The sequence below is a fragment of the Fringilla coelebs genome, assembly GCF_963513975.1.
Source record: "Fringilla coelebs genome assembly, chromosome: 17".
Classification (NCBI taxonomy): domain Eukaryota; kingdom Metazoa; phylum Chordata; class Aves; order Passeriformes; family Fringillidae; genus Fringilla; species Fringilla coelebs.
In genome coordinates, this window is record NC_140043.1 from 3,448,447 (window position 1) to 3,462,734 (window position 14,288).

At 51.7% G+C, this 14,288-nt stretch overlaps 1 protein-coding gene across 1 annotated transcript in view; it reads right to left on the minus strand.

Annotated features, from left to right (window-relative positions):
* Window positions 1–249: 249 nt before the first annotated feature.
* RNFT2 (ring finger protein, transmembrane 2) overlaps window positions 250–14,288 on the minus strand; it is a gene marked incomplete at its 3' end in the record, with an annotated part of 28,436 nt that continues 14,397 nt past the window's right edge. The window contains exons 8-11 of the mRNA XM_084217286.1: window positions 6,690–6,839; window positions 2,885–2,950; window positions 1,897–1,998; window positions 250–384 (exon numbers count right to left, since the gene is read on the minus strand). Of these exons, the coding sequence (XP_084073412.1) occupies window positions 250–384; window positions 1,897–1,998; window positions 2,885–2,950; window positions 6,690–6,839 (453 nt within the window). The remainder of the gene's footprint in view (window positions 385–1,896; window positions 1,999–2,884; window positions 2,951–6,689; window positions 6,840–14,288) is intronic.

Sequence of the window (14,288 nt, forward strand, 5' to 3'; positions counted from 1 at the left end):
GGAAACATCCCAAACACCTTACAGCCCTGTGAGCTCCAGAAACACCCTGGAGTTTACCACAACATAACCCACACCTCCCCTTCCTTCCAGGGCAAAGTCTGTGGCCAGTCACAATTGTTCTGTTGGCTCAGAGCTGGAAGAAGGACTGACAACAGAACTGAGCAGGGATCCTGAACTGTCCTGCTCCGTGCCTGGTGAGCTGATGGGATGTCAGTGCACCTGCAGGTGGGCAGAGGTGCCTGTTGGCTGTCAGTACACCTGCAGGTGGGCAGAGGTGGTGCCATCCTTCCAGCAGCGCAGCGTCTCCACGGTGACCGAGCGGCACAGGGGACACGTCTTCTCGCGGTCGAACCACAGGCACAGGCACTCCTCACAGAACACGTGCTGGGGACGCAGGGACTGTCACACCACTGCCACAGGGACTGCCACCATGTCTCACATTGGAAATGGGGCTGTGTGTTCCATCCCCATCTCTCAGAGCTGGGGCAGTTCTCTGCTGTCCATGGGACAGTTTTCTTTATCTCTCCCACAGCCCATCCTCCCTCCAGCAGATCTCTGCTGTCCATGGCCACTGAGTGTCCCTGCAGGGCTGATCCAATTCCATCATCCCATGGGGAGATGCTCTGCCCAGGGCAGGAGCCAAGCATTCCTACCTGGATACAATCTGCCCTGGAACAGCACAGCAGCCTTTGCCCCCTGCATTCCCAGAGGAGCAGCTTTCTCCTGCCCTGCATTCCCAGAGGGAGAGCAGGCCCATCTCCAGCAGCCCTGCAGCTGCAGAGGAAAACTCCCCCCTTGTGCAGGATCCTGCTGCAGCAGAACCACAGCTGGCACTGCAGGAGGGCTGAGCCCCCCTGGGATGGGGCTGTGCCCCCACCCTGACACACAGGGGACAGGGACTGCTCTGACCCTGGCAGTGGGGTTTTTCTGTTTGTACTATTGCATTTGTATTTTTAATTTTCATACTTCCATATCTTTGCCTGAGAGCCCCTTAATTTCAAAATGATAACAATTCAGAGGGAGGAGGTTTCCATTTTCCATTTCAGGGGAGGCTCCTGCCCTCCTCAGCCTGTTCAAACCAAGACACAGCACCAGTAGGGAGGCAGCTGGTGCAGGCAGCACTCACAGGGCGTGGGAAATAAACCCCAGTTTGCCAAAGCTCTGGTTTCTAATAACAGCACTAGAAACAAACATTCCAAAGGCCTACAGCACCTGGGCTGAGAGGGTTTTCTGCTGCCACATTTCCCTCCTCAGCTCCCTAAGTTATCTAAGTCCTTACTGAGCTCCCATGACCTCTCTCTCCCCCTCCTCCTTGCATTTGCTTTATGCTGCAGTCCCAGTTTCCCTCTCCAGTAAAAGTCAGTTTTCATCCCTGATCTCCTCCCCTGGTTCCTGCACTGGCCCCTCCCCAGGCTCCCCCCAGTGCCAGACTGGGAGAGCAGGAAAAGGGCAGGGAGGGAGCACGAGGAGCTGTGAGAAGCTGGGAACTCCTCCACACATGAGGAGTCAGCAGAAATGTCACTCCTCAAATCCCAGCTCTGCCAAGCAGCTCCAAAAGCAGCTCCTCAGGGGCTTCCAGCTTGGAAACATCTGCACAGATGTTCACAGCAAGGCTAAGAGGCACCATTGGTGCAAGGATGGCTTTAATTTGATAACCCTGTTACCAAAAGGGAGTTTTAAATGTGCCCAGCCCTCTCAAGGGGCAGGTAAGGCTCTGCTCACTGCAGCCCCACCAGGCTGTGCCCACCCCACAGTCACCCCCAGGGCAATAAACACCCACCAGGAGCTGGATCAGGAGCCAGCAGAGGCCTGCAGGAGTTCCCAGGCTGGCTGTGCCTCCCCCTCCCCTGCAGGAGCTCCCTGAGGGAATGGCAGCAGGGCAGTTTGGGCTCTTACCTGGCACAGAAGGATCAGAGGTTCCCTGAACTCTGCCTGGCAGATGGCACAGATGTCTCCTGCCTCGCTGCACTGCTGGCTCGTGGCACGGACTCCATAGGTCTGCCAGGGACAGGGGGGAAAAACAAACCCCAGGTGAAAGGATTGAAAAGGTAAAAGTGCACCAAGATTGCTTTCACCCCCAGATTCCCCACAGGGACAGCAGTGTGGGCAAGGGGGATCTCTGCTCCCTGTCTGCCTTTCCCCTGCAGCTGACTCCATCTTTTAGGGCCTCCACTTGTGCAGCAAGGATAATGGAATTTAATGAGCTCAACAGGGAGCTGAGAGGATTAATTCAGCATCATTTGCAGGGGTGTTTAGATGGAGGGAGGGATTATTATTGCTATTAGCAAGCAGGAGACAATGGAAGAAAGAGAAACAGCAGCAGCACCCACAGGCTGCCCACTTCCCCTCAAATACAGGGAAGGGAAATGTTGCTTCTCCCACTGTAACAGATTTAGGGCAAACAGAAACCTGCTGAGGGAAAATGACCAGCCCAGGCCCAGGGAATAAGCAAGATAAGCTCTAACAAACTTTGATGAGGTTCTTTTCCTCTCCAGCCTTTGATTTTACCCTTTTAAAATGGAAGTCACTGCAGCAGATGTGAATATCAGCCCTGTGGAATGCAGTGCCTGGGATCATTCCCGTGCCCTGCAGGGTCTCTTTCAGTGCCACTGCACTTCAGGCACCACAAAGTCCTTCCCACACTCTGCCCTACAAAGTTTTGTCAGCTCCTTGCAGCTGGATTAATGCACATTACACAGTCAGACAGAACAGGAACAATCTCCCAGCACAGCTGGGGCAGGGCAGATGTCACAAAAGGTCCCCCAGCTTGTCCAGCCATGGGCTAACGCTGTTTTATTCCGTGGTCCTGGGCAATTTTTAATTTTATCATTCAGCAGGAACAAGGTTCCACTGTGGGACTGCTCCTCCACATTTAATTCCTTACCTGGGGGGTGCAAAGGACCTTCAGTGCCTTCCTGACACTTCCCACACGGCCACAGATGTCAAAAGACTGCAAAAAACACATCCCATTTTAGACAATTCCCACCAAACCTCTGTGTGTGTGAGTGTGTGAGCCCAGAAACTCAGCAAACATTCTCCAAATGCATACTCAGAGGGGAAAAAGTAACAATGGTGCCAAAAAACATTTCATGGTGATCATGAAATATGTAATAAATGGGAATTGACAGTGGGGAAGGGTGGCCAGAAAAGCTCTGGGAGCAGCTGACTGCAAAGTGGGGACTTCACAGGACACAGAGAGGGGCTGGCACCAGCCTGGGCTGGGGACAATTGTCCACCCCACTGAAGCAGGGAAAGGAAAGGGGAAAGGGAAAAGGGAAAAGGGAAAGGGAAAGGGGAAAGGGAAAGAGAAAGGGGAAAGGGGAAAGGGGAAAGGGGAAAGGGGAAGGGGAAAGAGAAAGGGGAAAGGGAAAGGGGAAAGGGAAAGGGAAGGAAAAAAAGAAAAAGAAGCCTGAAAACCTAACCCAGTCCATCATTTTCTCCTCCCTGTCTGCAGGCAGAGCCCAGGGAAAGCTCACTGAACTAAAGAAGATGTGAGAAAGTGCCAGTGCAAGGAGCAGCTGGGGCTGGTGGCACAGCAGGAGCTGCTGGCTGTCACCTGAGGCAGGGGAGGCTGTGGGGCTGCAGAGCTGGAGCAGCAGAGCAGAGGCACAGAGAGGAGCTGGCTTTCTGCTGCTGGAGTGGTTTTGGTGAGTGATGGAGTGGGCTCACTGCAGGGAATGCCAATGAGCTCATCCTGCAATGCAAGGGGAAGCAAATGCAGCACCAAGGATGCTTCCAGGCAGCACTCACAGGGCTCGAGGCTCCTTCCAGTAATGCTTCCACCCAGCAGCCACCACCTGCCCCAGACATCCCATCTCCTGAGGATGGGGTCAGCCCTTTCTTCCCCAGTGCAATTCCCAGCTTTTCCTGCTTGCTTTGCTTACAGCACGACTCCAGTGCCTTTGCTCTGATGTTTCCTTTCTCCCAGCCTGTACTCCCCCCTTATTTCTTTCCCTCTGGAGCTCCCTGCACCCCTCTGCATCTTTCAGAGAGCCAACACCCATTTCTCACCCATTTTTTGTTGTACCAGCCATCCCTTCCCAGCTGGGTCATACACAGGGGGTGCTGCTGCTCAGGACAGGCAAAAAACCCAACCTGGGTGCTCTGTGTGTGAGCAGCTGGGATTTCTCCACCCAAAGCAGAGGCTCCTGGCTCCACAGGGCAGACAGGCACCAGCACAGCTCCAAGCAGCCTCCTGGAAGTGCTCCTGCCCTTTGTGCAGGGAAGGGGACACAGCCCCAGCCCAGCCCTGGAATTTTGCCAGGAGCACAGGAGCTCTCAGTGCCAAATTGGCTTCTGTGGTTTTTCTAATGTGGTTTGTGGCTTTGCTAATGTGGACTCCTTGGGGATATTTTCAGTGTCTCGGGGAAGGAGCTGGACCTGCAGCTCTGGGGACTGGAAATGGGCTGGGCACAGCCAGGGCTCCATGCCCTGCACTGGCAGAAGAGCTCCCCCTTCCCTTCCACTCAAAGGCTTGGTGTGCACAGGGCTGACCCTGGCCTGGACACAAACTTCCCAAAATGAAGCTGCTTTTACAGCCCAGGTCACCCCAACACTGCCTATAAAGGCTTCACAGGACAGCAACATCAAGTTCACCCCTAAGGAGCTGCTCCCACCTGTGCCAGGCCTGAGGAGCCTCACCTGGGCTCTCCTCCCACAGCCCCTGGGCCCAGTAGCTCCAGCTCAGCTCAGCCCTGGAGGTCTCAGCTCATGGCTGAGTGTCTCAGGCTGGAAATGCAAGATTTATCTGGGCTGTGTGTTCTACCCCCATCTGTCAGAGCTGGGGCAGTTCTCTCTGTCCATGGGGCAGTTTTCTTTATCTCTCCCACAGCCCATCCTCCCTCCAGCAGATCTCTGCTGTCCATGGCCAGTGAGTGTCCCTGCAGGGCTGATCAAATTCCATCATCCCATGGGGAGATGCTGTGCCCAGGGCAGGAGCCAAGCATTCCTACCTGGATACAATCTGCCCTGGAACAGCACAGCAGCCTTTGCCCCCTGCATTCCCAGAGGAGCAGCTTTCTCCTGCCCTGCATTCCCAGAGGGAGAGCAGGCCCATCTCCAGCAGCCCTGGAGCTGCAGAGGAAAACTCCCCCCTTGTGCAGGATCCTGCTGCAGCAGAACCACAGCTGGCACTGCAGGAGGGCTGAGCCCCCATGGGATGGGGCTGTGCCCCCACCCTGACACACAGGGACAGGGACTGCTCTCACTCTGGCAGTGGGGTTTTATATTACTGCATTTTTATTTTACTTTTATTTTTTCCCTAATAAAGAACTGTAATTCCTACTCCCATATCTTTGCCTGAGAGCCCCTTAATTTCAAATCCATAATAATTCAGAGTGAGGGATTTACATTCTCCTGCCTTCCTTAGCAGACACCTCTCTGTTCAAACCACACACTGAGTTGTGCTCTGAAGGTGCTGTGTCCAGGTGAGCTGTGCCTTGCTCCAGGTGAGCTGTGCTCTGTCCAGGTGAGCTGTGCCTTGCTCCAGGTGAGCTGTGCTGTGTCCAGGTGAGCTGTGCCTTGCTCCAGGTCCTCCTGCTCTGCACCCCCAGCAGCTGGGGGGACTCATCCTCCCCTGGGCCTGCCTCACTGCTGGGCTCTGCCCTGCAGTTCTTGGACTCTCTCTGCCCCTGGTCCACCTGTGGTCTGCAGGGAGGGCTGGATGCTGCAGTGGGTCCAGGCAGTGACACCTGTGAAAGGGCCACCAATCCTCCCCCCAGCACAGGGAGAGGAGCTGGGGCTGGAGGAGTGTGCAGGGAGCTGCTCCTGACCTGGCTCTGCTTGCTCTGCTCCTCTGGGGCTCAGGCCTGCTGTGACCACACCAGCTCACTGGCCATGGCCTCCTCTGCCTGATTTGCTCACAAGAACTGTAAAGCCCTGGACAGGAGGGGTTGCAGGACCCTACTCCTGCACAATACTCTGTATTTCAGCATTGCTCTGCTCCTCTCAGCTGTTTCCAGCTTGGATATATTCTCTGTTCTTCATTTTTCAGGCTGGTCCTGCAGAGCCACAGGCACAGACTGGGATCTGGGATGGAGCGAGCCTGGCCCTTCTCAGAGGGGTGAACATCTGGTTTATCAGAGTTTGCTTCAGCTACTGCCCTGCCCCTGGGCAGGGTTTAACACACACCACTAGAAATACAGTTATTTCTACACCTGGGACTCCTCTGACTAAATCACACCTACTCATTTACATCTGTACCAACTCTGTGCTCCTATTTTTGAAGAAATCTGAATTACTCCTGTCCATCACTCGTGTCAGCCAGAGCAGGGCCTGGAATGGGACCCTGTTTTCTCCAGGCAGGACTTGGCTGCTGCTTTCCCTCCCTGCTGCACTCAGCTGTGAGTGGCAGAGGAAAGCTCAGGGACAGCCAGGAGTGTCTGCAGCCTGTTCTGTGTGACACCTGGAGGTGTGCAGCCAGCCAGCACCGCTCCCCCAGGACCAGCTCCCCTTCTCCTGCAGCCTCTGCAGAGAGGGATTAGCAGAGCAGCAATGACTTCATGAGTCTGATGCAACCCTGGGAGCAGGCTCAGATCCTCCCCCAGCCCAGCAGTGCCCACAGGCTTCGGCAGCTGAAGCAAGAGGTGCTCCTGGGCAGGGACAGCCACAAGCAAAAGGAGCATTTGTCCCTTCAGCTGTGCTGCTGCCCTGGCCCAGCTCCCCAGGGGAGTTGAGGAGGTGCTGCTCACCTTGCAGAGGCTGTACATGATGATGAGGATGCCACCCAGGAAGTAGCTGCTGGATGGATCATCCCCCATGATGTATTTGTACCACAGCTGGATGGGCACCAGGGAGCGGAACAGCTGGCTCAGCTCCTCAATAATCAGATAAAACTTTCCCTGCAAGACAACCAGGCAAGTGAGACAGGATTGTTATCAGGAAGTCAACAGAGGAACATTTAATTTGTGCAGGGCTGGTGCTCACTGATCACTGCACTGTTAAATGGTGCAGAGACCACACTCGTGAGATGCAGCTTTCCCTGCAGCCCCTCAGCTCTGTGCCCAGAAAGGACAAAAATCCCTTCATTCCTCCACAGGGCTCAGCTGAACACAAGCTGAACAAGTCACTGAAATATTCACTTGGTTTTTTACTGTCAACTTAAACTTGAAATTTGAAATCGATGAAATCTGCTATGCAGCATTTTGGAATTAAAAACTTTAGAGAAGGTTATTGTGTGTCTGGAAAATGCTGCAGAAAAACAAAGGTTAATATGGGATTAATGTGATGTAAATTGCAGATATTATTATTATTATTAGTGAGAAAAGGAAAGCAAGGTTATCTCTGACCTTACACCCCTTCTGAAGGTACAGGGGTTAAATGTAAAGTGGTCCCAGACTTCCTGAAAACTTTTTAGGCAATCCCAAAGAATCAAATTAATTCTGTTTGACAGCATCCTTCCCCTCCCCCTCAGGTGGGTGTTGGCTCTTGTGCAGTGCACAGATACAAAAACTGGCGCTGGAAATTAAACCCTCAGGGCATTTAAAACTCAAAGGGACCAAACCTTCCTGAAGACCTCAAGGAAGGAAAGGTGGGGAGGGGGAAGTGTGCTGCTTGAAATGCTTCTCTCTCAAAAGAGACTCAAAGAATGGGCAACATCCTTTGTCCACCCTCACCAAAGCCTGAGTAAATGTCTAATTTAGGGCCACCCCCGGTTTGTTTTGTCCCACGCTGTTCACAGGGACAGCTGGTGGCAAACTAGCCCAGAAGGATGCTTAATCTGCAATGACATTATCTGGGCTGAAAGATTCGGGTTTGTCCTGTCAAAATCCTTTTATCTGCTAAGCTCCTGGAGAAGGGGAAATTCCCCTGGAATTTTGCTGTGTTGTCCCAGTTAGCTCTGTCATCAGTGATGTCATCGCAGGCCAATCACTAATTGCTGAGGTGGGGACGGGGATTGAGTCCTCCGCAGCCGGGCTGGCAGCAGCCAGCGCCCTTCCCCGGGGGCTGCGATGAGATCACTCGCAGGCCATCCTGCTGCTCCCGACAATCCAATCCTCCCCACAGCTCTGCTCATGAGCTCATGTCCCCCGGGACGCGAGTGAGGTCACACCACCAGCGGCTGCTATCGGACCCGGCTGCTTCCCCGTCCTCCCCATCCCTCCTCCAGCCCCATCCCCACCACCACCCCATCCCCATCTCCCCTCCAGCCCCATCCCCATCCTATCCCCATCCCCATCCTATCTCCATCCCCATCCCCCCTCCAGTCCCATTCTATCTTTATCCCCATCCCTTTCCCATCCCCATTCCCCTTCTATCCCATCATCATCCCCACCCCATCCCCTCTCCCCTCCCCATCCCCACTTCATCCCCCATCTCCCCTCCATCCTTTCCCCATCCCACCCCCATCTTATCTCCCTCCCCATTCCCCTTCCATCCCATCCCCATCCCCACCCCCCTCCAGCCCCATCCCATCCCCATTCTATTTCTATCCCCATCCCGACCCCATCTCTTCCCCATCCCCATTCCCCATCCCCCCTTCATCTTCTCCCCATCCTATCCCACCTCCATCCCCATTCCCCTTCCCCACCCCCCTCCAGCCCCATCCCACCCCCATATCCCCATTCTATCTCTATCCCCATCCCCATCCCGATCCCCACCCCATCCCTTCCCCATCCTCATTCCCCTTCCATCCCATCCCATCCCCATCCTATCTCCATCCCATCCCCATCCCCATCCCACCCCCCTCCAGCCCCATCCCATCCCCCTTCTATCTCTATCCCCATCCCCATCCTGATCCCCACCCCATCCCTTCCCCATTCCCCTTCTATCCCATCCCCATCCCCATCCCCATCCCCATCCCCATCCCCATCCCCATCCCCATCCCCATCCCCATCCCCATCCCCATCCCCATCCCCATCCCCATTCCCCTTCCATCCCCTCCCCATCCCACACCCCTCCAGCCCCATCCCATCCCCATTCTATCTCTATCCCCATCCCCATCCTGATCCCCATCCTGATCCCCATCCCCATCCCCATCTCCCCTCCATTCTCTCCCCATCCCATCCCCCCTCCATCCCCATCCCTTCCCCATCCCGATCCCCTCCCCGCCCCGCCCCGGGCAGCCGCCGCAGCAGTCCGGGCTCGGGACCGCCCCGATTCATTCAATTCGCACTCGGGCCTCTCCCAGCCCGCTGCTGCGATGCAATCATGGTTTATTTTGGGCGTTGCTGGGGCAGAAATGACAACGCTGTCACCGTGTCCCTCCACAGGGCTCTGATGAAAGCTCCCAGCAAGATAAAGGCAGCGAATTTTGTTTTCTGCTCTCATCCCTCCCACCCTCCATCCCTGCTGCTGGCTGGGACAGGTCACTGCTTGCTGTCCCATTGCATCAGCCAGAGCTGCTGCATCCTTCTGCACCCTGCATCCCAGCTGGAACTCTGCTCCAACACAACCTCTGAGCACCAAAAGCCCCGAGTGCAGGTCTGAAAGCAGAGCTGGGCACAGCCCCGGGGCACAGCCAGGCTCTGGAGGGGGCAGTGGCAGTGAGTGACAAACTTCAGCATCCAGCCACAACTTCTGCACCCTCCCCAGAGCTGCCAGAACTCCCTTGTCTCCAGTTTCCAGTGGTAACTGTAGGACTTTTTAGCAGCTAGAAGCTTGGTGACAGCCTCCCAAGAGTGAAGTGATGTTTTAAGGGATGCATCCCTCCCTGCAGCACCCACCTGACCATAAATGTTGGTAAATTTAGAGTGATTCCAGCAGTACAAGGGCTGCTGAGCATCACTTGAAGAGAACTAGAAACTTCAGGCATCTCAATGCACCACACCAGCCCCCTTTTGCAACTAGGAAAAGTGCCAGAAAATCAGAAATAATTCTACAAATTTCTACAAAATTCTGATGCAGAAGTGAGGCCCTCCTTCTGAGCCAGAAGCTTGGAAAATGAGGATTGTTCCCTACAGTTTCAGCAGTAAAATGTAGATTTCTGATAGCAGCAACTTACTGCAGACAGCACCCATCAGTGGGAAGCACACAGCACACCTGTCTGCCACTGCTCAGCTCTGTTATCTCTTGGCTATCTAGGTTACATTTTTCAAAGTAAAATCTTTGTCTCAGCTGTATTTTCTCTGAAAAATTCTGCTAAAATACAACAGCTTTTTTTTTTCCCCTTCAAGATTAGAACTGTGTGTTATACGAAGCACAAACATAATTATCTCTCCTGTGCTCGGCACCACAGCTTGAAATAAGGCAAGGTCTGTCTCTGCCAGGTGAGTTTTCTTATGTCACAAAAATCCCTGTAAATCTGGGAATTTTCTCTGGAATGTAGAGAGACTGAAGAGCTCTCTAAGATCAGCAGAATCTTTCTGGATTGGACAGTGTGGGAGCTGAACTGCAGAGATTAGATAGGGCATGACCTGGAATTATGGCTCCTGATGAAGGTGAGGGCAGGGAGCAGCTCTGCTCCCATCAAGGGTTAATGAAGCCTGCCCAAGAAGTGAGGAGGGCAGTGCTTCCTCTGAGGGAGCTGCTGCTGCTATCAAACACTTCATTAGCACACGTGGGGAAGGGCTGTGCTGAGATCTAATTTTAGCAGCTCTGCTGATGAGCCTCAGATACCACATGGTGAAATTTTGATTCCTTTTTTTTTTTTTCAGTGCTCAGTTAAAAACACAAGTCGATGACTGGGGTATAATCCCCCCATTCTTCTGAACCTCCATCACCACACAGAAATATCATTTCTGTACTTCAAACCAAGCAGCTCTTTTGAAAGAGGGGAATTCAGCATTTTCACACAATTGCACTTTCCCTCCTGTACATGCAGAGTTTCAGGCTGTACTGCACTGACTGTTTCTGCATGGAATTTCTGAGTATTTTGTTACATCCTCACTACCTGATGGCAGATCTGCATCTGATCCTTTCCTGCCATTTGAGCTCTGCCCAGAGGAGCACATTCCTGGAATTTCTTCAGTCCCTTTACAACATCAGCACTACAGAAAACACTTTAAAAACCCCTTTATTTTCATGCTGCTGGCTGCCCTCAGGGACAGCTTTTCTCTGCATTTTCTAAATGAGAACCTGAGACACACAAAGGTCAAGGCAAGGTTGTTTTGGTGTCCAAACTGAGGTGCTGGGATTAGACTTTTTATAAAGCACTTCATTTTCTAGATCACATTACCATTAAAAGCTGAACCCCTGACTCCAGTTTGCAGCTCTACCTGACTCCTCTAGACTCACACAGGAATTACTTGGCAAAGGAAAGGACAGATTTAATTCTCCAGTGTAACAACTCAACTTGAACTTGTAGAATATTCTTTGTTTCATGTGAACTTTCCAGTTGCTGCAACAGTTTCTTTCAATCCCTCACCCCATCCTTGGGGCATGGTGATGGAGGGGAGAAGTCTCACAGAAAAATAACATGGAATAGTGTAATTAAAAACTAAATCCCAAGCTGGACAGGGCACAGGGGGCAGAGGGAATGCTAACTCCCCCAGGGCTCAGTGTGCAGCTCCTTTGCCATAAGGCTCTGCCTCAGTGTGAGGCACAGCAAGGACTGACACGGTGGAATCAGAGTGGGGCAGGCAGCAGGAGTGAGAGAAGTTGCAATGAGGCAACTGCAAGGTGTGATTAGCACTCGAGGGAAGCTCCAAGTCTCACTTGTTCTGCTGCCAGCAGCAGCATTAGGGCATATTCTGAAACATGCTTGAAAAAGCTTTGGAGTCCTGCTGGCAATTTGGATCAGAGGAGAGCAGGCTCTGCTGAGATTCCAGGTCATGGTGCCAACAGATCAAGTGCTGGGTAGGAGCAGTAAAACAGAGAAAATTCCCAGATTTACACAGCAAACAGCATTGTGGCAAGGAGGATGCTGGTGAAAATCCATGCAGGACTAATGAGGAGTAATGTCAAAGCGGGACTAGAGGGGAAAATGAGAATTTTAGTTAGTGCACAATGCTTCTGAAAATCACATATTTTGTATCTTAAAGTGGAAAGTTAAAGCACTGAAGAGCAATGATTTTTAGAAGTTCAGCAGCAGAGACTTGCAAAGCAAGTTTATGGAGGGGGACAGAGGAGTCCCCACTCCTCAGTACTTGCTCTTATGCTTCAGTTAGTTTTTTAATTTTAATTTTGTGAATAATGAATCCCACACTTCTGACTCTGAGACAGAACATCAGTCCCAGCTGCAGCAGGGAAAAGTCCTTGCAGAACATCCTGGAGTTCCTGTGGCTCAAGAGGAGCCAAGCTCAGGCTGCTCCATGAAGAGTGAATCTGTTTGTGAGTGAGCTCCCCCAAAGAGAACCCAAGGCCAGAGAGGAGTGGGGGTGAGAGGATGGGCTGTCACCTGCCTGGGAACACCTCTTCACCCTCAAAAAATTCCACATTGCACAGACAAGGACCAGGAACATCTCTGCCTGGGTATTTTTTATTCAACATCATCTATGAGCCAGCTCCCAGTGAATTTTTTATTTCTTCTGTATTTTTAGAGGACTCAAATACACCAAGAGCCTTTTTTTTCCCCTTAGGACAAAAAAAAAAGGTGCAGTTTCAGAAGGAAGATGGAAATTAATGTGCTTCCCTGGCAGAGCTGTGTCCATCTATGACAGGAAATACGATGTCCACCTGAAGAAGGGTTTTGGTCCAAGGTCCAAGTGCAGAATTTGCAATTGCTGCCAAATCCAGACCAAGTTTTATCTGACCAGATTTGATGAGATGGTACTTTAAAAAGCACTAATAAAACAATGAACTGGAAAAAACACCAAGCAAGTATTTTCAAAGCTGCAGTGAGGGAGCAATGTCACTGCTCTCCCTCTGCATTTTCACTCTCCTGGAAATGCAGTCCCCTGTAACTTGGCTCTGCACTGACCATGCAGAGAAAATCCTTATTTAGGGCCTTTCTCATGTATTAAAATGTCCATGGTATCTTTGTCCCCTGTAGGGATAGGGACACACAGATGCAAGAACTTGGGGCAGCAGTTTCTTGCAGTCCTATTTGGGTTGATTTTCCTTCTCCCTCCCCCCACGTTTCACTCACTTCTCCAGCTCAGATTGCTGACAACAACATGAGGAGGGGATGGGAGGCTTGCAGGCACCTGGGATTTCCTAAGTGAAATCTCTGGCAAGTGTGTCTTTTTATTATTTATTTCCTGATTTTGAATTCCACCCCCCTCAAGCTGTCATTCCTTAGCAGTGAAAATGAAAAGCTGCCCTTGATGTGTGCACAACAATGGAAGCCTCTGCAGGCCACATGGCTCCTGCAGTTTAATTTACTTTAATTCATTTTATATTGAACCAAATGATCTTATTTGCCTTTTTTAATGGAGAGCCTTCAGCCAAGCCCTCCCTTCCAAAGGAATGATGAGCTCAGCTGTTAGTGAAACCTGTCCCCAGCTCAGGGTCCCTGTCACAGCCTGGGGGCAGGGAGGGACACCTCCAGCACGGGTGGGATCCTCTGGAAACTCCCCAGAGCTCTGGGATCAGTCTGATGCTGGGGTGACCTTCCTTTTCCTGCTTTTCTCTCCAATCCACAAGCTCTTCTCTCCCTGCATTCCAGCCTGACTGGAGTCTCACAGCCCCTCCAGGTGCCTCTGTTTTCCAGGTTGGTTTGGAACTTGGCAAAGTCTGGGGTTATTTGGTCAGAATTTCAGTCTTCCCTCATTCTTTGGAGGAGCTGCTCTGAATTTCTGTTACTCAGGCTTGGGGAACTCTGGCTGGCTGTACCCTCACAATAAAGCAGCTCTCATGCTTCACACCTCAAGCGCCCATGATGATGAGTTTTGCCCACTGTGCAAAGACAAACTTTTTCTGCCCCTCAATTTTAGTTGGCTTTCTCTCAGTTAAAACATAAACTGATGCTACAAACCACAGAAGTTTCCAACAAAAAACGTCCTTCCTGTGATGGGCCACACTAGGAGAACATGACCCAGGTGCTTTGGATGGGGGGAACTGAGTGTTCTCACCCAGATTTTTCATGTCTTTACTTTCAAAAGGAAAAGATGCATCCAACTGATGGAAGCAGAGTTTAGTGCTATTCACTGTTGTCACTGATGATCCTGATGGAACAAAGTAATGTACAGCTGCCACTAAACTGTAAGCACAACTGGAAAGAAGGATTATATTCCAAATTCATCTTGACAGACTGGAGAAATGGTCTGGAAAACAAGGAGGGAATGAAGACAGTCCAGAAGAGAATAATAAGATCTGGAATTAACAATCTCTGAGAAAAGACTCAAAAAATTGTTGGGAGCTCAGTCTACAGACAAGAGTGAGGGCAGATATAGAGACTGACAAATAAAAGCAGAAACCACACAGTATTCAGAGAAAACCAGGATCCCAAGGAGCAGCAGGAAAAGCCAGAC